Source organism: Achroia grisella, unplaced genomic scaffold (assembly GCF_030625045.1).
Source record: "Achroia grisella isolate CSIRO2021 unplaced genomic scaffold, CSIRO_AGI_Agris_v1 utg840, whole genome shotgun sequence".
NCBI lineage: Eukaryota > Metazoa > Arthropoda > Insecta > Lepidoptera > Pyralidae > Achroia > Achroia grisella.
Genome location: NW_026713038.1, coordinates 165,514 through 189,138, shown reverse-complemented (window position 1 = coordinate 189,138; position 23,625 = coordinate 165,514). Strand labels below are relative to the sequence as shown.

Genomic DNA, 23,625 nt, shown 5'->3' with positions numbered 1-23,625 from the left:
GCTCAAGGAGTGAGCGAGACAGCAGATCTGAAGACGGCGTTGGAGTGAGAGGTCAGAGGCGAGCCAACGACGTCACGGTAACCTTGAAATGTCACATGGTGTGACAAGCGCAAGTGCAGTTGCAGTAATATTGTTGTGGTGTGAGTGAAACGGAAAATATTGTGAGTACATTTAAATTTATTTACGGAAGTTACGCGAAATTGAACTTTCTATTTGAGAAAAAATAAGGTTGGAAGTTATATGGACAATAATAATTTAGAAAATAATTATTATATAACATTTAGTAAAATTTGTAACACTTTTAATAGTTTTAAGAAAAGAGTTGATACGGAGAACCTATGTCTGGTTTTTTATTTATTACGTTCAAACACTTGTAAAATTCTTAACTGTAAAACTGAATTTAGAGTAGTTTATAGTTTGAATTTTAATTTATATAGTAATATGTCAGAAACATAAAATAATTTGCTGAGTTTGAACATTTATGAACTTAGTACAAATATTTTCATTTGTATTTTTTACTTAAAAATTGGCCTTAGTATATTTTTATAGTTTGAATTTTCAATTGAATAGTAATAAGCCTACATAGAATAAATTGTTAAGTTTATAAATTTAGGGACATTTTCTTTATTTGTTTTAGAATATTTTTTATAGTTTCGATTTTCAATTGTGTAGTAGTATACTGGGAACATATAATAATTTGCTAAGTTTAAAAATTTAGGAACTTAGTACAATTTAAAACTTATATTTTTTACTTTCAAATTGAACTTAGAATATTTTATAGTTTGAGTTTTCATTTGTGTACTAGTATATCGGTGACATAGAATAATTTACTAAGTATAAAGGTTTAGAGACTTAGTACAATTCTTGTTACTTTTAACTCTTTAAAATATAATTGTAATTTCTGTAATTAAATAAGATGGAAGGTTTATTGAATTGTCAAAGAGACAATTTTAATAGAATATCAAAGGCACAAATTAACTTTAAAAAATCTCCGAAAGACCGAATAACGGAGTCATATGTAGAAACTAAACTGGATAATATAGAACAGTTGTGGGTTGAGTTTCTCACTACACATCAGCAAATACTTAAGGATTATAAGTGGGAAGATGTACAACGTACTTTTTATGTTAAAGATGAAATATATGACAAAACTGAAGAAATATTTTCTGATTATAAAAGCACACTTAAAAGATATTTAAAAAGTTTTAATGAAAATAAAATTAGTAGTGGTGATAAAGATTCTGGTTCTTCTAAAGCAGGCAATGGGTCCTCTTCTGCGGTAAAACTTCCGAAAATAATTATTCCGCAATTTTCAGGAAAATATACGGAGTGGTATTCCTTCAGGGATTTGTTTATTTCTTTGGTTCATTCTAATAATTCAATAGATGATGTACAGAAGTTACATTATTTAAAGGGGCATTTGACCGGAGAAGCGGAGCAATTAATTAGACATGTTCCGATTACTTCTGCAAACTATATACAGTGTTGGCAACAGTTAGAGAATAGGTACAATAACAAGCGATATTTGGCAAATTGTATTTTAAAAAGATTGTTTAGCCAAAGATCATTAGGTAATGAATCCGCATCAGTTTTAAAAGAGTTACTAGATACTACAACTGATTGTATACACGCGTTAAAAAATTTGAATATAGATGTTAGCACATGGGATATTATTATAATACACATTATAAATTATAAACTAGATCAGGAAACACGCAAACAATGGGAATTGAAAATATCAGCTGAGAATTCAAATGAACTACCCACTTTCAATCAATTTTCAGAATTTCTTCAAAGTAGATTTCGGGCTTTAGAATGTATAGAACCAAAACAGCGATCTTCAATTCCTAGTAGCGGGTCTTATCCTAAAACTAAAACTTGTATGCACGTGGCTAAAATAAATTGTGAATTCTGTTCGGAAACGCATAAATTATGTTTCTGCAAAAAATTCGCAAAATTAGATTATACTCACCGTTATGAATTTGTAGCTAAAAATAGTTTGTGTTTCAATTGTCTTGGAGGCAACCACTCTGCCAAGTTCTGCCAGAGTACTACTATTTGTAAAGTTTGTAAACGTAGGCATCACTCTCTCTTGCATCCACAGAAAAGGGACCATTTAGAAATTTCAGGTTCTGGTAATTCAACAAATAAAGTCGAAAGTAAAGATAAAAAAGTAGATATAGATAGTGGGGAAACATCTAGTAATATAGTTTCATGTTTTTCTGCTGGTCAAACTGCAGTTCATAGTCAAGTATTACTTGCCACCGCACTCGTTCAAGCTTATACTCAAACCGGGGAGAGTGGGTTTATACGGGCGTTACTGGATCAAGGTTCACAAGCATCCTTCATCACAGAAGCGACCGCTCAATATTTGGGGGTAAAGAAAATTCCAGTACAGGGAACGATATCTGGTCTAGAAGGAAATAAAAATGTAACTGCCAAGTATATGGTCCAGCTGAAGATACGCTCACGCATCAAACCTGAAATAATTATCATGGTGCAAGCATATGTACTGAAAACAATTACTACTTTTCTACCAAATAAGAAAGTAGTTGAATTGGACTGGTTGGATTTAAATGAAATACAACTTGCAGATCCTCAATATCACACTCCAAACAAAATCCATATTTTGTTGGGAGCTGAGATATATGGACAGATTATTGAAGATGGGGTTAAAAGAGGACCTCATGGTACACTAGTGGCACAAGCTACGTCGCTAGGATGGATACTTTCTGGTACAATAAAGGAAGCATCATTTAGATCAGTAACTAATGTTACAGCCTTGCATTTATGTACGCATGAGAATGATTACCTTAAAAAATTTTGGGAAATTGAAAGTGATCCTTATACTTTAAAACGAATCTTGACAGAAGAAGAAATACTCTGTGAACAACTATATAAAGAAACTACAAAACGAGACAGTGAGGGACGATATATTGTCAAACTCCCATTTAAGTCTGAAAATCTGCAATATATTAACGGAAACTCGAGAGATATAGCTACAATACGATTGAAGAGATTAATGGTGAAATTAAATAGAGATGAGACACTGAAAGAAAAGTATACAGAGATTATAAAAGAGTACTTACATCTAGAGCACATGGAAAGGATACCAGAAACAGAAAAAGAAAATAGATTAAGTTTCTACTTACCTCATCATGCAGTGATAAATAATGCCAAAGATACAACAAAGGTTCGCGTAGTATTCGATGCTTCTGCAAAAAATGAATATGGTGTATCATTAAACGAGTTATTAATGATAGGGCCAACACTTCAGCCAGAGTTGCGCCATTTAATCATGCGGTGGAGAATATATAAGATATGTTTAGCTGCTGATATCAACAAAATGTATCGGCAAATTAAGGTGTACGAACAAGATGCAGAATTTCAGCGAGTACTATGGGGAGATAATGAAAATGGAACAATTGAAGATTATAGATTAAAAAGACTTACCTTTGGTACGGCTGCTGCTCCTTATCTAGCTGTAAGGACACTGCAACAAGTTGCATTAGATGAAGGCGATAATTGTCCAAGTGTAGTTCAAAGAGTAAAAAACGACTTCTACATGGATGATCTTCTGACAGGCTGTGATACTGTTGAAGAAGGTGTTATTATTTATCAAGAAATGAATCAACTATTACAAAAAGGTGGATTTCAACTGCAAAAATGGATGACTAACAGTGAAGATTTGTTAAATGAAATAAAGCAGGGAAATGAACATGCACAGGAAGGGTTGAAGATAAAGTTAGATGAAGTAGTTAAACTTTTAGGACTTACCTGGAATCGTTCAGCAGATACCTTTCAATATTCGGTGAATCTTCCTCCGGTGTCTGGACCTGTAACAAAAAGAAAGATTATCTCAGAAATAGCAAGATTATTTGATCCGCTGGGTTGGGCAGCCCTAGCGTGATTATAGCAAAGGTATTAATTCAGAAGCTTTGGATCTTGGGAATAGATTGGGATGATGAAGTTCCAAATAATATAATTAATGAGTGGCATACTTACCGCACAGGCTTGTCGGAGCTAACAAAAATTAACATACCGAGATGGTTCGGAACTAAATTCACATCTTCACGAGTCGAGTTACATGGCTTCTCAGATGCGTCGAAGATAGCATATTCAGCAGCCGTTTATATACGATTAACAGACGAACATGGTAATATCCATGTCACTTTGGTTTCTGCTAAGACCAAAGTCGCGCCAATCAAACAAATTTCAGTCCCTAGATTGGAATTATGTGGTGCCGTATTGGTGACACGTCTTTTGGTCGAGGTAGCTGAAGTTTTAGGCATCCCTAAAAAAGACATTCGAGCCTGACTCTACGGTGGTTTTAGCGTGGCTTAATAGCCATCCAAGTAAATGGCAAACCTTTGTTGCCAATAGAGTGTCCGAGATCTTGTCAACTTTAGATTCTCAACAATGGGCACATATAACATCAGGACAGAATCCTGCCGATTGTGCTTCTCGAGGTGTTAGTCCATCAGATCTATGGCAAAATTCAATGTGGTTTAACGGACCGGAGTTTTTACATAAACATGAGGTGCATTACAATAAACCAAAGGATATTGCAACACATTTAGAAGAAAGTAAAGTACACCTAACAGTCACTGAAACTACACTTTGGGATCGATACAATTCATTGACAAGATTAATTCGAGTAATATCATACTGTAAACGTTTTTTAAATCTACGTACCGGACAACAGCGACAGAGTACTACTTTTCTTTCAACACAGGAATTGGCGGGTGCTTTAAAAACTTGCATAAAAATTTGCCAAAAACAAAATTTCCATGAAGAAATAGCTCAGATTAATAAAAATATAGAGTACAGTACAGTTAAGGGTCCGCTGAAATCGTTAAATCCGTTTATTGATAGTTCTGGAGTTTTACGAGTAGGTGGGCGACTTGAAAAATCACAACTCAATTTAGATGCTAAACACCCTATATTATTGCCAAAAAATTCACCATTTACAAAACTTATTATTGCTGATGCGCATACGAAAACTTTGCATGGAGGACCACAACTTATGTTGTCCTTTATTGGGACTAAATATTATATTTTGAGTGCGAAATATTTAGTTAAAGCCTATGTTCGCAAGTGTGTTAAATGTATTCGCTACTCTGCAACTACTTCTACTCAATTAATGGGTCAATTACCTACAGCTAGAGTATCTCCAGGAAGACCCTTTCAGTGTAGTGGTGTTGACTATGCAGGTCCTGTGAATGTTAAAACTACAAAGGGTCGCGGTTATCATTCTACAAAAGGATATATTTGTCTATTCATATGTATGGCCACTAAGGCGATACATCTTGAGTTGGTTGGAGACCTTACCACACAAGGGTTTTTGGCGGCTTTTAGACGTTTTGTTGCTCGCAGAGGTTTATGTACAGATATTTGGAGCGATAATGGAACAAATTTTGTTGGCGCCTCGCGCGAATTACGAACTTTGTTCGCTTCTGAGAATAAAAAAATTTCAACAGAGGTAGCCGAAATTCTAGCCACACAAGGTACTACGTGGCATTTTATACCACCACGCTCTCCTAATTTTGGAGGGTTATGGGAAGCCGGGATAAAATCTACCAAATTTCATCTAAGGCGAATAGTTGGAGATTTAATTTTAACTTACGAGGAATTGTCCACAACTTTAGCACAAATAGAAGCGTGCTTAAATTCACGTCCACTATCCAGAATAGACTCAGAACAGGATACAATAAATGTTTTGACACCAGGGCATTTCCTCATCGGAGGACCATTACTAGCTCCTACAGATTACAACTTTGAAAGGTCCAACATATCTAATCTTCGTAGGTGGCAGTTGGTTCAAAGATTGACGCAAGATTTTTGGAGGCGTTGGTCTCAGGAATACCTTACACGGTTTCTTCATCGGTATAGGTGGTCACATCAAAAACCAGAACCTGACGTTGGGGATGTAGTTTTAGTAAAAGAAGACGACTTACCTCCTTGTCGATGGTTGCTCGGGAGAGTGGTTGCTAAACATCCAGGCATGGATAACATCACTCGGGTAGTTACTATTAGGAATCAGAATTCACTAATTAAACGCCCCACTTCAAAGTTATGTGTACTGCCTATTACAGAGTAAATTGTTATTTTTTTTATAGTGTTAGTGTTGATTTACTCATTTTTGTTAATTAATTATTTAGTTTATTTTTTTTTAAGCCCTACTATCTATAGTTGTTTATAATATGTTATTGCCCTACATTTGTTATTACGTATCCATGGTGGGCGGCTCCAAGTGTGAAGGACAAATCATGTCCTTGGTGGGCGGAATGTATAAGTTTGTTATTTTATATAGAAGCTTTAGTCCTCGAGCTACATACTAGATGGCGCTGTGTTAAAAGTAGACGTCGATATGATTTCGTTGTATTACTGTGTATATATGTATGCCATTTTATAAAAATAAACCCCTTTTTAAGTTCAGCAATCCAACATCGCTGGTTGTTTTATTTATTCACACCAGAGGACGCTGTAGTAGTCCAGAGTTTAGTGTTGGGTTGTACAATAGTCGTGAGAATATTTACATATTTTTTTAAATTATAAGCCTTCAATAATAGACAATATATAAAGTTTTGGGTACATCATATTTATATTTTTAATAACTACCTACTATTTGAAATCTGAAAAATAATTATTAAATACATATATACAGTAATCTAAGAAAACTACTGTAAATACAATATTAAAAATAAAAATATATTACTAATGGCAATAACGACATTAACATTCAATAATTAATATTAAATTATTAATACATTGAATTATTATATACAACATATAAAGCCAAGCTCACGCAGCATACATTGAGATAATATTAGAAATGTTAAATATTAATTGATTATGACAAAAAATGTCCAATCGGAATCATGTAATGGAAACCAAATAGTTGCAACGTGAACGCAGAATTGTATTTCGAATAACATTACTACGTTTGTTGAGTGTAAATGGGACAGAAGATCTTTTTCTCTCACTATACTTGTATATAGGTAGATATCAACAAATAACATGAGCCCGTTATTAATACAAGGGACTTGCAGTAACAATTTCACACATAAAAGCGACATTTATCCATAGTTTTATCCATGTTATTTGTTGCGCACGTTTGAGCGAGTGGAGATATAAAACAGAAACTGTGTTCACGACGCCATTACTATTTGGTTAAAAAATTAGATATATTTTGAGGTAACACAAATTAAAAATTTGAAAATAGAACATATTCGACACCTAAAAAAAACCGAACATTCTTCACACTCAATAAATAAATAAAAAGAAACGCATTCGCATTTTTGAGTAAAAACATTCCAATGCGTTCTGCATTCAATACGAGAGAAAATAAATATATATCACACTCGATAAATATTGATAAAAATATAAAATAAATTAAAAATAGAAGGCACTCGAAATAAGTAAATAAGGTATTTACTTCGAGTGCCTTCTATTTTCTTGACACTCAATAAATTTAAAATATAGAACGTTATTGATTTTTACTAAAACATTCCGATACGTGAGAAAATAAAACTTATTAAAAACTAACATTCTTCAAAATCGTTAATTAAAAAATTAAATTTGAAAATAGAACGCACACGATATCTAAGTAAACCCAATGCATTTCGATACGTGAGAAAACAAAAAATATTAAAAACGAACATTCTTCACACTCGTCAAATAAAAATTAAATTTGAAAATAGAACGCACACAATATTTAAGTAAAAACATTATTCATTAGGAAACAAAATTATGAAAATAGAATGCAGAGTGAGTGTTATTTTCAAAATTTTTGACACTCAATAAATAAAAAAAGAACGCAGTCGAATTCTTATTAAAAACATACCTAACACTCGATCAATAAATAAAAAAAGAAAAAAAAAAAAAGAAATCTCCCATTGGGGCGGTTACCTCTGGGCGTATTAACGCCAGTGCCTGCAATGGAGGCCGGCCGGGGTCGACGAGCAGAGCTGGTGTGAGGACGACGAGGTACCGCTGCCGCTAGTGCACTGCCCGGCCTCGAACCCGGCGTGGTCTCTCCCGACCGCGGCTCTGCGGACACGCGCGCTTGTAGGGGCCACTAGAGGCCACTGGGGGGGTCACTGGTGACCCCCGCGTGAGGGTCACATTGGCAGTTGGTGTCTAAGCGGTGCAGTATGCTTTCAAAGTGTTGAAATTGTGAATAGGTTATATACAAAGCGTGTATTTATTACTTGTATGTTATTAGATATGAGAATATGATTATATGTTAACGGTTAAGTCATGATTAACCTAACAACAGGTAAAATTGGAAAATAATTTGGTATTTATATTTTTATGAATTCATAGACATTGGAATCTTGAGGAGTATATGATAATTTAAAAAAGCAACTGCTATAGTAAAAATTGTATAGTAGGAAGTATAAAAGCAGATCAGTGTAAGATCACGTTGCATGTTCATAAACTTATATGTTATTAAGTTTTTTTAAAAATGTAAAGTACGAAATATAAAAGTGTAAGATCACTTTGTATTTATAAACTCTTATTTGTGGCCAGTGAATTAATCATTATAATATTGAGTAGAGTAAGTCCATATTTACATTTTTTCGACAGCATCAGTGCACTATCGGTTTAGCACACCACACCGCCTAGCTTCGATATTCGCGGGTTCTATTTCTCGCACGGTACAAACATTTCTATTCATAAGTATGATTATTTGTATCACTGGTGTTTTCTATGAATATTATGAATGTATTTAAAAATAAAAACAGTTTTGTAGTACCCATAATACAAGTTCTGCAGCTGTTCTTAGTTTGGTACTAATTGACGCTGTGTGAATTGAGAGAGATTATTATATAAAAGGGATATTTCATTAATAATTTATGACTTCCCCATATATCAGTCCATTGTAAATTTTCATATTTCAACTAACATCCGAGGGACATTAGTCGATATGAAATCTGATTTCATTATCGATTTTATGCCTAAAATTAATTACAATTAGGTATAAAATCGCATGATTTCAGATTGTTATGCAATTTCAGCAACATTCTATATAAGTCGATTATAAATAGATGTGTATCACGCATGCGTGCATTTTTTACACTTCAACACAAATTCCAATATCGTTCTATTATACATATTTTTATATCACAGTCATTATATTCATATTTATACATGATCTTCATATTAATTATTATATACAATGTAGAATACATTAATAAAAAAAAATCCATTTTAGTGACAAGATGGCTGCGAAAGATTTAAGTTAGTAAATTCACTTACCTTGCGAAGTGACCCGTCCACCAGATAAGGATAGAGATAGAGTGAGAGAGATAAACATACCAGTACGCAGTCGTTATAGATGAATACGGAAGTTTCTTGAAATAATTACACTGACTTACCATAAAGCCGAGTCAAAGTATCTGGATAGCGATATAATTCTCAAACAAAAGGTGCTAAGAAATCTCGAATAACAAACATTTGAAGGCCAAAAACGATCATACGCAGGGCTGAGTCAATTTAGAAAAGTTCATTTTCTTATTGTTTCAATCGAGCATCAATCCTTGATAACTCATTGCGCGAAGCAGTGTTATACCTTACTATGCTATAACGATAGTATTCGACCCAGTAATGTCACTGTGCTGGGTAAATTCCTTCACCTATGAAATCAAGTTACTAGAGCGATATCACCAGATTTGTCAAGTCTAATTGGTGATAATTTTTCTAGGCTATTGTATTACATACATATGTATATCTAGACACGCGGTAGCGTGTCAAAGCCGATTTTCAAGTAAGAAAACTGTCGAGCAGCGCCGTGTGTATATTTACACGAATCATTTGGAGCCACTTTTGACCCCCTCATAACTCAAAAACTCTTTCACATAAATATATATATACATGTATAACACATATATATACATATATACATATTAGAAATAGTCGCTCTACTAAGCCACAAGAATTTCGACTGTTGTTGATGGAATACCAAAGAGTTGCCGATTTTTTGTAATAAATAATACATGTTTATTTTTAAAAATAATTTATGAATATTCCCTTTCAGAAATAATATCACTCGGGATCAATTAGTTATTAGCAATATGTTACACTATCGTAAGTAACCTCTTATTATACTTTCCGACTAAACCTGTAGCATGTACACGTAAGAGCACTAAAAATGTTATGATCGGTCAATTAAGACTGACGTTACGGATGTGGTAGAATAATATATATTTACTAGCTGTCCCGGCAAACGTTGTTTAGCGTTAAAATAAAAAAAAAATTAGAGGTGGACTACCCCTAACATTTAGGAGGATGAAAAATAGATGTTGGCCGATTCTCAGACCTACTCAATACGCTCACAAAATTTCATGAGAATCGGTCAAGCCGTTTCGGAGGAGTATGGGAACGAAAACTGTGACACGAGAATTTTATATATAAAATATATATACATATAATAGAATTATACAATAGACGCTACAGATTGTTATATTAACGGTAATTTCTTTATTATCCTCTTATTCATTATTTATATATATATATTAATTGCGCTGACCTCAAATAATGGGATGAAGGCAGGCAAGAACTATATATAACTAATGAATAAGATCAACAAATAGAAAATATGGTTCACAATTTATTCATTATTTAGATTATACATCATCGTATTTTGAAAACATATTACCAGTACTAATTTGTTAAAATCAAAAGCGAAAATCTCACTATAAAAGCTCAAACCACACGCTACTATCAAAACTATTCAAAACACACCGTGAATATATTTTACAAAGAAAACCTATAATAAATATTTTTCCAATTGTACTAGAATACGAAAGCACGCTACAAAATCGGTAACTACCAGATGTTTCGTCACTGTCTTTATTAAATTAACGAAATAACTTTAATAAAAGAATAGGACAAAAGAATCTATAATTAAAAGCGATTACGGTTTTTTTTTGTAATAAGAAAAATTGGATATAAGAGTGTAAATTCACTCAACGCGTTATAAAAATAGCAAATATAAACGAAGAGAGGGCAAATTAATATTTTCTACAGTATGAAAATCAATTAAATAATCGCAGTTTCTTTTATTAACGTTTATCTTTAACGTACGCCTTATATTACACACTATTTATTGTTTTACGGTCGTTTGAGGCTTTTTACGACTTGTTGTAGAAAATAACGGCAAATATATAGTAATTGAATTTCTCGACTGATAGAACAAAATGTTATATGTTTAATTTTCAAAACACTTGCTCGTAAATTTTAATTAATAAATAACAGATTATTTCTTTATATAAAGCAGTTAATAAAACACGCGTGTATTATAAACGCAAATAGAAAAGGTTATATTCCATAACCGCAATATTTGCTATTTTTTAATATAAAATTTAGAACTGACTCCTGCGCGGCGCCAGTTAGAAGGCAATGCGCTGATATAAAAAAGAAAAACGCCGGGACAGTGGCAAAATTCAATATCATTATTTTTTATTCTGCTTCCTCGCAAGTGTGTTAAAAACGTCATACAATATATCTGCGTATTTAACACACTCTGATTTGTTACGTCCTTGCCTTCGGCTCAGTCTGAAATTCCGCCTCGTGTGTTATAAGTTTATATTTCTATTGTAATATACTATTATTAATGTAATGTATTTTTATGCATAATTAAAAAAATCCTATTCGGCACTTCTCTATATATAAAATAAGTGTAAGAAATTTCATTTCCGCGCAATTTTCGTAAAGAACGGGTCTAAATTTTTTTTTTATTATGATTGACGGTATAATAAAAGTAATAAAATTAGTATGGACAATATTGTTTTTAGGAACAAATATAACTGAAGCGTTTTACCACACAAATGAAAGCGAAGCAATATTTATACACAATCGTACACACCAAAATATTCCCAACCTGTTGACTATAGCATATCCATAAGTGTCTAACGGTCTTCCTAATAAAATAAACGCGCACACTTAGATTGTGGAATGAAGTTCCTGCCGAGGTTTTCCCACGAGACTACAGCATGGGGTTTTCAAGAAGGGTATATTAAGGTTTCTTAAGGGTCGGCAACGCGCACGTGATACCCCTGGTGTTTCAGGCGTTCATAGGCGACGGTAACCATTTACCATCAGATGGGCCGTATGCTTGATTGCCACCATCGTAGTATAAAATAAACGCTAAAGTCGAGTGTAGATGTATGGATGTTTATTACTCTTTCACGCAAAATTTACTAATTGGACTTTAAAGAAACTTTACAATAACATAGCTTATACATCAGAATAACATAGGCTATAATATGGTCGAGCGCAGTGATGGCTGGCTCATCCGTCATACTCGTGAACGAGCGCTGCTTGTAGGGACTGGTCTGCTCTTATCTATATATATTCAGTTATTAAATATATTCAATGATACTTGCTATTTTATTTGATTTTAGAGGGATCATTTGATGTAGGTAATAAAAATATATAGTTTTGCATTTTTAGTAGTGGACCCGACTACATGTCTATGATGTTTAGTAGTTCTAATACAAGGACAATAAATCATATACGATCCTATCTTGGAAGTCTGGAAACTTTTTTTTTTCTGTGGCAAGAGGCTATCTGAAAACTATATAAAATAATTATTTTTGAATTTCGAATAGATAGTATTTTTAGTGAAAGTCAGTTATATATTATGGGTTCTGGTTAATACATATATTCTATAACCCTGAATATATTTAGTAAGTCTTGTATCAATATCAATAGAGCTATGTATATAAACCGTTAGATAATCTAACGGTTTATGTATATTAACCATAAAAATTAAACATATTTTTAATAAAGAAATATTAATTATGGGACCTAAGTCATATATAAAACAACGCCAAAAGACCTATGTTACAAGAATCCTAAGGTTATATTCAATGTATTAATTAAAAACGTTGTGAAATTAAGGGACATAAGTAGAAATAAACCCTATACAGAACACACCTCCATTACAACCGAAAGCGAACAAATGAGCCTGCAACCACAAACCCTGAAAGCAAAGCCGAAGCAACCCGGCAACCTGGGCAACCGAAGCGGTGGCGTCAGCCGAGTCAATCTTACGGGTCCTGTTGAGGTGGTGCATGGACGGCGAGGCCGAGTGGAGCGGCCTCTGCGCCGGGATCTTGTCGAGTCTGGTCATGGAGTAGGCTCTACCTGGAGCGCGGGGTGCCGGCAGTGTGGGCACCAGGTCCGTCCGTCTCCGGGCGACCGATGACCACATCACGGCCTGCGGTTGCCGGTCGGGTTCGTCTGTCGAGAACAAATACATAAAACATAAAGCTTTGTTCCATAAAACCAACTTCAATAGATAAGACAAATTTACACCTTATACCATACTAAAATGACAAATTGTAGAAAAATAATAATAATTCGTGGTAGAAATTCGACCATAATTAATTTAAAATTAAACATTACTAATTTATAGCCTCGGTGGTCTAGTGGTTTAGCACACCGCTTTACTACCCGATGGTCGTGGGTTCGATTCCTCTCACGGTACAAACATTTGTATTCATGAGTATGATTGTTTATATTGGTCTAGGTGTTTTCTATGTATAATATGTATTTATTTGACCAAAAAAAAAAATTTATCCATCTATTTATATCAGTTATCTAGTACCCACAACACCAGCTCTGCTTAGTTGGGACTAGATGGCGCTGTGTGAATTGTCCTGAGATATTATATTATTACTAATGTTTTATGGTATAAGACTTGTTGTTAAAGTGTGTGGTCAAATAGAGTACTTCTCAATACAACAAAAATTCTTTAAGAACTAACAAAAACGTGTATATATATATAAACATATATATGCGAGTGTGTAAAACACATGGTAGTTGTGTGTAATGTCATTTACCGTTTCGTAGAAGTATAGCAACTAACACTGTGACATGAGAATTCGATGTATACATATACATATATATTATAATATTATTGAGACTCGTTAATAGTCTTATAAACGCCATACTCGCATAAAACTACGTAAGCTGACAATAATCTTCTTGACATACAAATGACGGATTATACAATTAGTCACATCTATATAACAACGTGGCAAGGTCATATACTTCTCTTAAGTATGTTGACGATCATTATTCAATCGACTTAAAAGTAAGGAGAAACTTCTCACTTCGACTGTACGTATTTTGTATTCTAATTGTAACCTTATTATTTATTCAATCTCAATTTCTTCATCTTTCAATTTTATTCAATCGACTTAAAAAAAAGAAGGCGCTAGTCTATTCGACTGTATTTTTTGTTTTAATTTTTACCTGCTTACTTTTTTCTATTAGGTGTTTGGATACTATTTATTTCGCAAATTTTAAATAATTGGAACGACAGTCGTCCTGATGGACAGTCATAATAATCGATTTATACATTGACAGCATCAATGACGTCACAGAAAACACTGTAAAGCCCATATTACCTACCCCCTTATTATTTCTGAGAGTTATAACGTTATGTCATGTAAATTCACTGCTATTTCTTACCTTTTATCAAAACACAGGTAACAAAGCAAGCTACTTAGGAATTGAAACTAATAATCCCATTTCATGGTACATTGGTACCCAGTACCGGTTATGCCATCCGGTAAACTGCCATTTGCCAAGATGGCCTAATGAGCAGACTTCAATCTCATTTCATAAACCTCCTCTGTTGTCCGCCAGCGTTGGCGCAAACGGGTACATCATTCCATTATCATCCATAAAAAAATTGTGAGACAGAGGTGTCCATCCTCTGTTCAAAATGTATCGGGACAAAAGTATATGTGTATATACTGATTTAGAGGAAACGCGGTATAAAACTATTTAAGATGGACCAAGATGATAAAGAGTGATATGGGAAGTGGCCACCGATGGCGTCATCATGACGAGTATTCAGATTGTATGACTCACATGTATTGTAACACTACATATTATAATCCTTAAATAGTCATACTCACAGAAGCTCGTGAACATCATAATTCCTTTATGCAGCATTAAACATATTGTCATTAAAATAGGAATGAAAAAGTGAGACTTATTAAATAAATTATAAACAAAAGTAATAACAACTATAATGATGTTTATAATAATAATAATAATAATCTGTAATTATAATTATCTAATATGTAATTGTTAGGTCCAGTAATAAAAATTTGCGTGCCCACTGAGAAAAGGCATATTACATTTCTGCCTGCTAATATCAGTGTGGCTTAATTGTTCATGTATGTATATATCTGTCTGTAATGCATAAATGACTTACAAGGAAATATTGAATATTTCTATATACGTTTGTTATGTTTCTACACTACAATAATTTCAAATTATTGTAGTGTAGAAAAGTAAAAAAAGAAGGAAAACATAGAATGAATTAAGAATTTTTTTGTTTTTTTCTATGATATTATAATTAAAAAATAAAGATCTCTACAACAATTGCACCCCAGCGAAATAGGGCGATAATTATATTATTGGCTGACTGTGGAGACAACTAATTAATTAAATAAATATTTAAGATTAGTAAAGTTACAAACTAATTTTGGTTTGTCGTAAAGATATTATTAGATTATTATGAACTAAACAATTCTGTCAGAATGAAATATACAAATATAATTCAAAATACCTTTGTTGTCAGTATCTGAATCTAAGTGCAGTGCTGAGGCGCGTCTCACCAGCGGCGCAGACGCGAACATCACATTTGTTGTTGATGCCGCCCTGGAACACAACAAAATATCCACTTATTATATATAATCATATACGGAACCACTATCCGTTCACCCAACATTTTCATTAAGTAAACAAATACAATTTATAGTCACATTCAGATTAAAACATCAATTTTAATTGTTAAATATAATTTGTATTAAAACATTTATTAATAAAGTGAAATATCCTAAAATGTTTGAATAATTGGTAACTCCAACAAGCTCAATGAACACAACTAAATGTAAAATGCAACCATAGTAACAACATTTAGGTGTTAGTTTCGCATGGCAGGCAAAGCTATGCTTGATTAATTGCTAGACTTCAAGGAAAAATATGTATTATCTATTCTCCATTCATATTACTCACAAAACGGAAAATAATGATTAAATATATAGTTTAATTTTCAAAAATAAATAAAATTTTCATGCATTAATGCCAATAATTTAATTTTTCATACACAAAGTGTAAACAACATGCAGTAATCTAGTTCTGAGAAATTTATTTTTAACCACTAAAATGCTGTTGGCTACAGCTGACCTTTATAGCTGTACCGGACAAAGAATGGGAGCGAGAGACAAATCCAAACCCGCGTAAGGACTTATCGATTGCCTAAAACCCAATCCTACCTTTAGCTCCTTTTAGTCGATCCAATTCAAACGGGGATCGAAATTACGACGGCTTGAGCCGAGGTTCAGAACCCTAGCGGTGTCCTCACACTAAAGTCGAATCTGCCAGGTAGGTTAGCCTTCAGCCACTCCGTAAGTCCTTCCACGGGTTTTGGAGTACTATCTGCACTCGTCCCTTATCGTCCGGTAAAGCTGTAAAGGCCAGCTGCGGCTAACAGCATTAAAGTAGTCCCAAAAAAAACTATTCTGAGGGCACCGCTAGATATTCGAACCTCACCTCAGGCAGCCTCAATCGCACAAATGTAGGTGTTTTTACATGCAAAACATATTTTTATGACTACACAGATATAATATACAGATTATTTAATTTTTGTTGCATAAATTAACATACAAGTTTTACTAAATTACATATTAATACAGTGTCTCACTATTCTACTAGTAATACTACATACACATATATAATATATACATATAATAAAACTGTAACTGACGGCTGTCTTGTGCATGAATGGTATATGAGAAAAACAATTTTTGTTGAAACTGTTACTTGTATATATTCGTCTGTGCGTTTAGTATCGCTTATCTCAGAAACGGCTTAACCGATTTGGGTGCTTTCCCTAATTGAAAGCACCCAAATCGGTTAAGCATTGTTAAGGTATTGTTTGTAAGGCTTCACTTAAAATATAGTTCCATTTTTATTCCAATCGGTTTACAAATATAATAGTTATGAGTACCTATATAAAATAAATATAAGATGATATGATGTAAAAACAGTAATTGTCATATTGCATTATAATTCGATAAGCACACCTTTGGTCACTTTGTCTCTAATTAATATTGATGTATCTAAAAGTGCAATAAAGAATATGTAGTATTGAAAGACAAGCCAAAGTTACAATTTTATTATATTTATAAGTTCTATATTATTATATATAATATAACATAACCATGTGCTAATACGAATAAGAAATAATGCTAAATATACGATCATAAACCACTAAAACTATTAACCAATTATAATTTGAACATGGGTACTTTAAAACATTACTATTTTAATATATTGACAGGAGAAAATAGAATTATCGTAACTTAAAAAATCTAACAGTACCTACAAAATTTCTTTCAGGTTCTTATATTTCAAAAATGTAAATCTCATATATACTTATTGAAATAGAATGTCGAGATATGATTTATCATATTTTAAAGAAATTTTTTTGATCTGGTGTAAAGTTGGGTTTTAAGTTAAGACAACTCCACTTTCTTCTCTCGATAGGTCTAAGATTTCTTGAATAAAATAATGTTCCATTAAATATGTCTTCCAATTAGACCGTTGCAAGGTACAAGGCATTTCATGTTAATAGCAACAGTAAACTATTATTAAACCCTATAAAATATATTCTAAACATATAATTAAGGAAAAACGTTAAAAAAAGAAGCGTATCTTATTTTTTCGAATATATTATACTAGAAAATTTTCGTCACATATAACCATTTAAAAGGCTGAACGTGTTTGAACGCAAAATCAGTTTTACATATTTTTTATGGCAAATAATTAAAAAAAAAATATAGTCGAATTCAGGCGGGTAACACCGTAATATAGGGGGAAAGGGGATTGTTAAGAATGTGGACTGATCTTATTTCTAGAAATGACCATGTCAGGTTGACCTCCTCGTGGTTTCCCTTGGAAACCATCGTGATAAACTCCTAGTGAATTTGTCACGATGAGCTAACTGACCTGACCTCATGCTCATCTTATCATCCTCCACTGGTGCCCCGCCAGCGTAAACCGTTAGCGCAGACGGGTGCACCATTCCATTATCATCCATAAATAAAAAACACCGTAGTATATAGGTAATTCATACAATGGTTCGTGCATCTACATTAGTTGCACACGCATACCTCTAAAACATAATACGTATAGTCGCGTGCACAAACATGTAAATACTTTAATAACCTTGTTAGAATAACTTTCAAGTGAGGTAATGTTTAAAAATATTTGGAATTAGCAATATTATGACTATTAAAGCATTTCTATTATATACTTAATTTGCGCAAGGGAATATTTATATATATATAAAATAAAGATGCTCCCGATGTCTGTTCGTTTAGATTTTTTAAACACCGCTGATTGTAATGCATTTTTTAGTAATAGATAGAAGGTTTCAAGAGGAAGGGATATGTATAACACATGTACACCCGGGGCGGGTAGCTAGTGGATTTACATAATTTGTGTGACATGTGTGAGACCACAAATATTCAGTGCGGAAACCTGACCACTGCTCGGCGACAATCTGATCAGTCAACAGGCTTTCAAACTATATCCAAATTCTATTCAATGCCTGATGATGCCTCGTTCAGAAGCATATGTATTTATATCAGTCATCTAGTACCCACAACACACGCTCCGCTTAGCTTGGGACTAGACGCTGTGTCAATTGTGATATTATTAAAAGAACTTCAGCAAATTAGTACCTAACTCAGTATGAATATTTTTATTATATAACTATGTACTGGAATTGAATGAATTCTACGTACAGAAAACTAGGCTACGGTAACCATTTACCATCAGATGGGCCGTATGCCTGTTTGCCAACATAATATTATAAAAAAAAAATAAACTTAAAGAAATTAATTACGAGTATTCTTAATCGGCCTTTGGCCTCATCACTTATACAAATATGAAGAAGTTTAAACGTAGACTAGGCTGTATGGTCTAAGGATCTTTGCCTGTTCCATCATTGAAAAGGAGATGGACGAATATGGAAAAAAAAGCATTCGTAATCATTAACTAGGGCTACTAGGTAGATTGTATTCACACACTTCAACTTAAAAATGTGAAGTAACAAAAAATTAGTGCTGATTGGTAGTTTGTATTCACACTTTTCGACTTGTAAATGTAAACTTACAAGCATTATTTAAAAGAGCAACACAAGTTTCTTGCTCGTTCTTCTTGTGATGGGGGACAGCTTTCCGATCGAGCCATAGATAAAAAACAAAATTTGTTGTGACTATGCAACAGTGTTTAAATTAATTATTTGAATAAATGATAGGCAACCATTCCCGTCCAGCTTTTTTCAAGTCGGTTAATAATACGAATCCCCTCTTCCCAAACGTGACCGTGTCCCATCGCTTGACAGGCCATGCGTTTACCATACTGTTATACATTCCGTTAATTCGTTGTGCAACATTACGAATACATAATTTAGAAATATACATTGCAAATACTAATTCATATATATATTTTATGCACTTCGAATAGCAATCAAACGGACAGCGTATCTGATGGTGCTTTTTTTAATGGAATGACCCGTCTGCGTTAATGGTTGATGTTGGCGGGGCACCAGTGGAGGATGATAGGATGAACATGAGGTCAGGTCAGTTACCCCATCGTGACGCTGAACGCGTGGTGATAGTAAGTGGTTGCCACCAATATAAAGTAACTGGGGAAAGGGGATTGTTAGTAATGTGGACTGATGATCTTATTGCTAGCAATGTACCATGTCAGGTAGATCTCCACGCGGTTCCCCTTGGCAACCATAGTGGTAAATTCTTGTGGTTTGTGTCACCATGGGCTAACTGGCCTAATCTCATGCTCATTTTATCATCTTCTACTGGTGTGGGGCACCAGCAGCGGAAACCGTAAGTGCAAGCATGTGCACCAATCCATTATCATTCATAAAAAAATATACAGGAACGGTGCCCTCATGTCACGTAACGCGACGGTGATGGTACCACTCATATCAGAAAGTCTATTGGTCTGTCCGTTATACTCGTGAACGGGTGTTGTTTGTAGGGACTGGTCTGCTCTGATAACTGCGACAGATTTATTTTGTTACTCAATTAACTATATACTTGTTTATGTCAACTTTGCTATTTAACTGTTTGTGTATGCACATTAAAAATGTAATTCCGAACAAAATTTATTTAAAAGAGTAACAAGCAAGTCCGTTGCACATTCTTCTTGTGACGAGACGAATAAGTGGCAGGATAAAAAATATGACTATTCAAATGTGTCTATATTAAGTTTATTTAAAGAAAGTTTATTTCTATTTCTATAAATAATAAACAATTATAATTGTAAAGTATGAAATAATTCAGTCCAAATACAGACAGACATAATATATAAATAACACACAATATTATGCCTATATTATATATTTTATATCCCAATTACGTCATATCAATAATTTATTTGTACCTATTATATTTAAAAACACGAGGAAAACAGTCTATTATGAGTTAACAACTGCAACAGTAATATAACAAATTAAAGCGAAAAATCTAAAAATAAAAGCGCACAAATGACCTAAATATTTGAAAAAGTTAATTTAATATGCTAATTCAATGAATAGTTTTTGTAAATATTTTATTGTCATTACAAAATTAAACTATAGAAATATATCAGAACTTAGACAAAGGTATAAAAAGTTTAACAATGGTGAGTACTTAAAATAAATTCAATGAAGAATTCTATGACCAAAATAGCTGAAGCTCGACAAAATAGCAATTCTAAAAATATCTAATACTAATTCCTTAGACAGCTATTTTTTTTTAAATTACCAACTCCACAAAGAAACAATTTGTAAACAATGCCGAACCACTGCCAAAATACTACAATGTAACACTTTTTGGTCGACAGTTTTTTTTTCTGCAGCATAAAATAACCTTGCATGTACACAGCCATAACAAAGGGACAGTAACCCGAATTTGCATGAAAAATGTCAAACCATTTCGACATCGGCTAACGAATCTGCTATCGAAATAAGGCTATTGTTTTGCGGAGACAATGGCCGATGAAATAATATAGGAAGGTGACATCCTGACGTCATAACCTGGGTTGGTCCGGAAGTGGTCGACGTGTCGCCTTATGGAAGGATAGAGGTATAAGCGGTATGAATCCTTAGCATAAACTGGCTCATACATTATTAATAGACATAGACTAAGAGAGTACATTACAGAATTATAATAAAGTTAATATGCTAACAGTTATATAAAACGTATTATTTCCTGACATATTAGAGACTTTTATTAATAGATAAATATGGACTGATGCACCCGCCTGCGCTAACGGTATATGTTTTGATAATAGGGTCTTATTATGATGATGATGTTAGGAAGATGATGAAGATAGTATGTTAGGAAGAACATGAAGTCAGGTCAGTTAACCCGTCCTGGTGATTTCCTTAGCTTGTTTTCCAGAGGGGTTCCTATGGAGGTGGACCTTAAATGGTTGCAGCCCAAATCAGTTCTTTCATATTATTTCTTAGCCAAACTGTCCATTTCTGAGAATTTATTACGCAACGACGCACAATTCTCATTTAAAACAGACTAAAAACTACACTTACAATTTACAGACTATTTCATAGTTGCAATTTCAAACTCTACTATCTGGCCTGTATGTCATGGTTCCTTTATTATATACTAGCTACCCGCCTAGGTTTCGCACGGGTATACATTTATTATATATATATAAAACTGCGTTAAAATCCGTTGCGTACATTAAAAGATCGAAGAAAGCGGAAGCGACTTCATTTTACACTACCTAAAGATGAACCATGAGATGCAAGCTCAGATGTATTGTATGCAATTAAATCGACATGAATTGAATATGTCACAAAAGCATTTCGTAATAAAACCTTTGAAATGACAGTCAGGTTAAAAAAATATACATAAGAACTGAATTGCGTAAGTAACTAAAACGTCATTACTATGAACATGTAAGATTGAATGTTTTTGAGTTTGAATGTAATTTGAAACTAGTGGAACTTTTATCATTTATATTGGACACGTTCACGAATGTAAATTAATTTGAATACATAATATACAACGGCGACTAGACCGATTATTTCGACCAACATCAAAATATTACGTAAACAAGACGTGTTCGTGCTCCTTGAGACAGATCGCTAAAAAATAATGAATGGATTCATTCATGCATTAAAGTAATAACGAAAACAGATTTCTTTGGCTCAGTTTCATTGCTATTTTACATTTAAAATATGATGTCAAATTATCATTAATAGTAACAATAACCCAGGACAATTAACACAGCGCCATCTAGTCCCACAGTACGCAGACCTTGTGTTATGGATACTAGACAACTGATATAAATACTTAGATTTTTTTCGCAAATACATACAAAATATACATAAAAACACCCAGAGCGATATAAACAATCATACTCATGAATACAAACGTTTCCACTTTGCGAGGAATCGAACCCGCGACCATCGGAAGTAAAGCGATGTGCTAAACCGCTAGACCACCGAAGCCTTCAATCTATCTAATTTAGACTATAAGTAATCTAATTTACATGCCAGATATAATTGTATTTGGCATCTAAATATATTGATTTTTTTTTAATAGATGATGATGGAATGGTGATTTACTCTGCTCTAAAGATATATGCTGATCGAACCCATCCAACTCCAATGATAGGCAATATATTAAATAAAAAAAAATAGCCAATTACTGTGACACATGATTATCCAGTTACCAGGATATCATAAACAGCTATGTATGAACGTTACTAGAATATTAAAAGTAACTCGTGCCAGTGGTCAGTGAACACTGGAATGCGACCTAAATAATTCCGAATCTAGTGTTTGGAATGTCAGAGTTGAAATTATAGAAATACAACTCAACAATTTCACCTCTAATAGTACTGACCATAAGGTGTAGAATTGTAATGAGTTACTTTTAAATTTGTCATAATTATTTACAAGTCATGTCTCTTTATCTATGTTTGCCGTGTTAGCAAATGATTTATGAAATTAGCAATGCTGACAACTTTCAGTCAATTTGTAAATTGATAGGTAAGTATTTACTTATAAATGCACAATTGAACTGACATGAAAGTCTTGACAAAGGGGGAAGGATATTGCTTGAAATATGGACTCCATTGCTAGTAGCAATTGAGTATATTGCTAGTAGCTGTGCTATGCTAAATTGGAGAATATTGCTAGCAATTTGCTAACAATATAACATGTCAGGTGGACCTCCACGCGGTTTCCCGTATAAACCATCGTGATAAATACCTGGTAGATTTACCACGATGGGCCACCGTTAGCGCAGGTGGTGGGTGTACCATACCATTATCATCCATTAAAAAAAAAACTTGTTAAATTTAGTCTGATAATAAGAAGCATCACATGGGATATGAGGATTCTTATTATATTATATTATTAAAAATAATAATTATAATAAAAATAAGCCCAGCACAATTCATTAAGTGTCATCTAGTCCCAAACTATGCAGACCTTGTATTATGGGGTACTTAACAACTGATAGAAATACATACAAACACTAACTATCTCAC

At 33.4% G+C, this 23,625-nt stretch overlaps 1 protein-coding gene across 1 annotated transcript in view; it reads right to left on the bottom strand.

Moving 5' to 3' along the window:
- Positions 1-23,625, bottom strand: part of LOC131852091 (MAP7 domain-containing protein 2-like) — a 74,072-nt gene that overhangs the window by 12,237 nt on the left and 38,210 nt on the right. Inside the window, 3 exon segments of the mRNA XM_059202715.1 lie at positions 7,912-8,052; positions 13,063-13,251; positions 15,599-15,690. Coding sequence (XP_059058698.1) covers positions 7,912-8,052; positions 13,063-13,251; positions 15,599-15,690 — 422 coding nt within the window.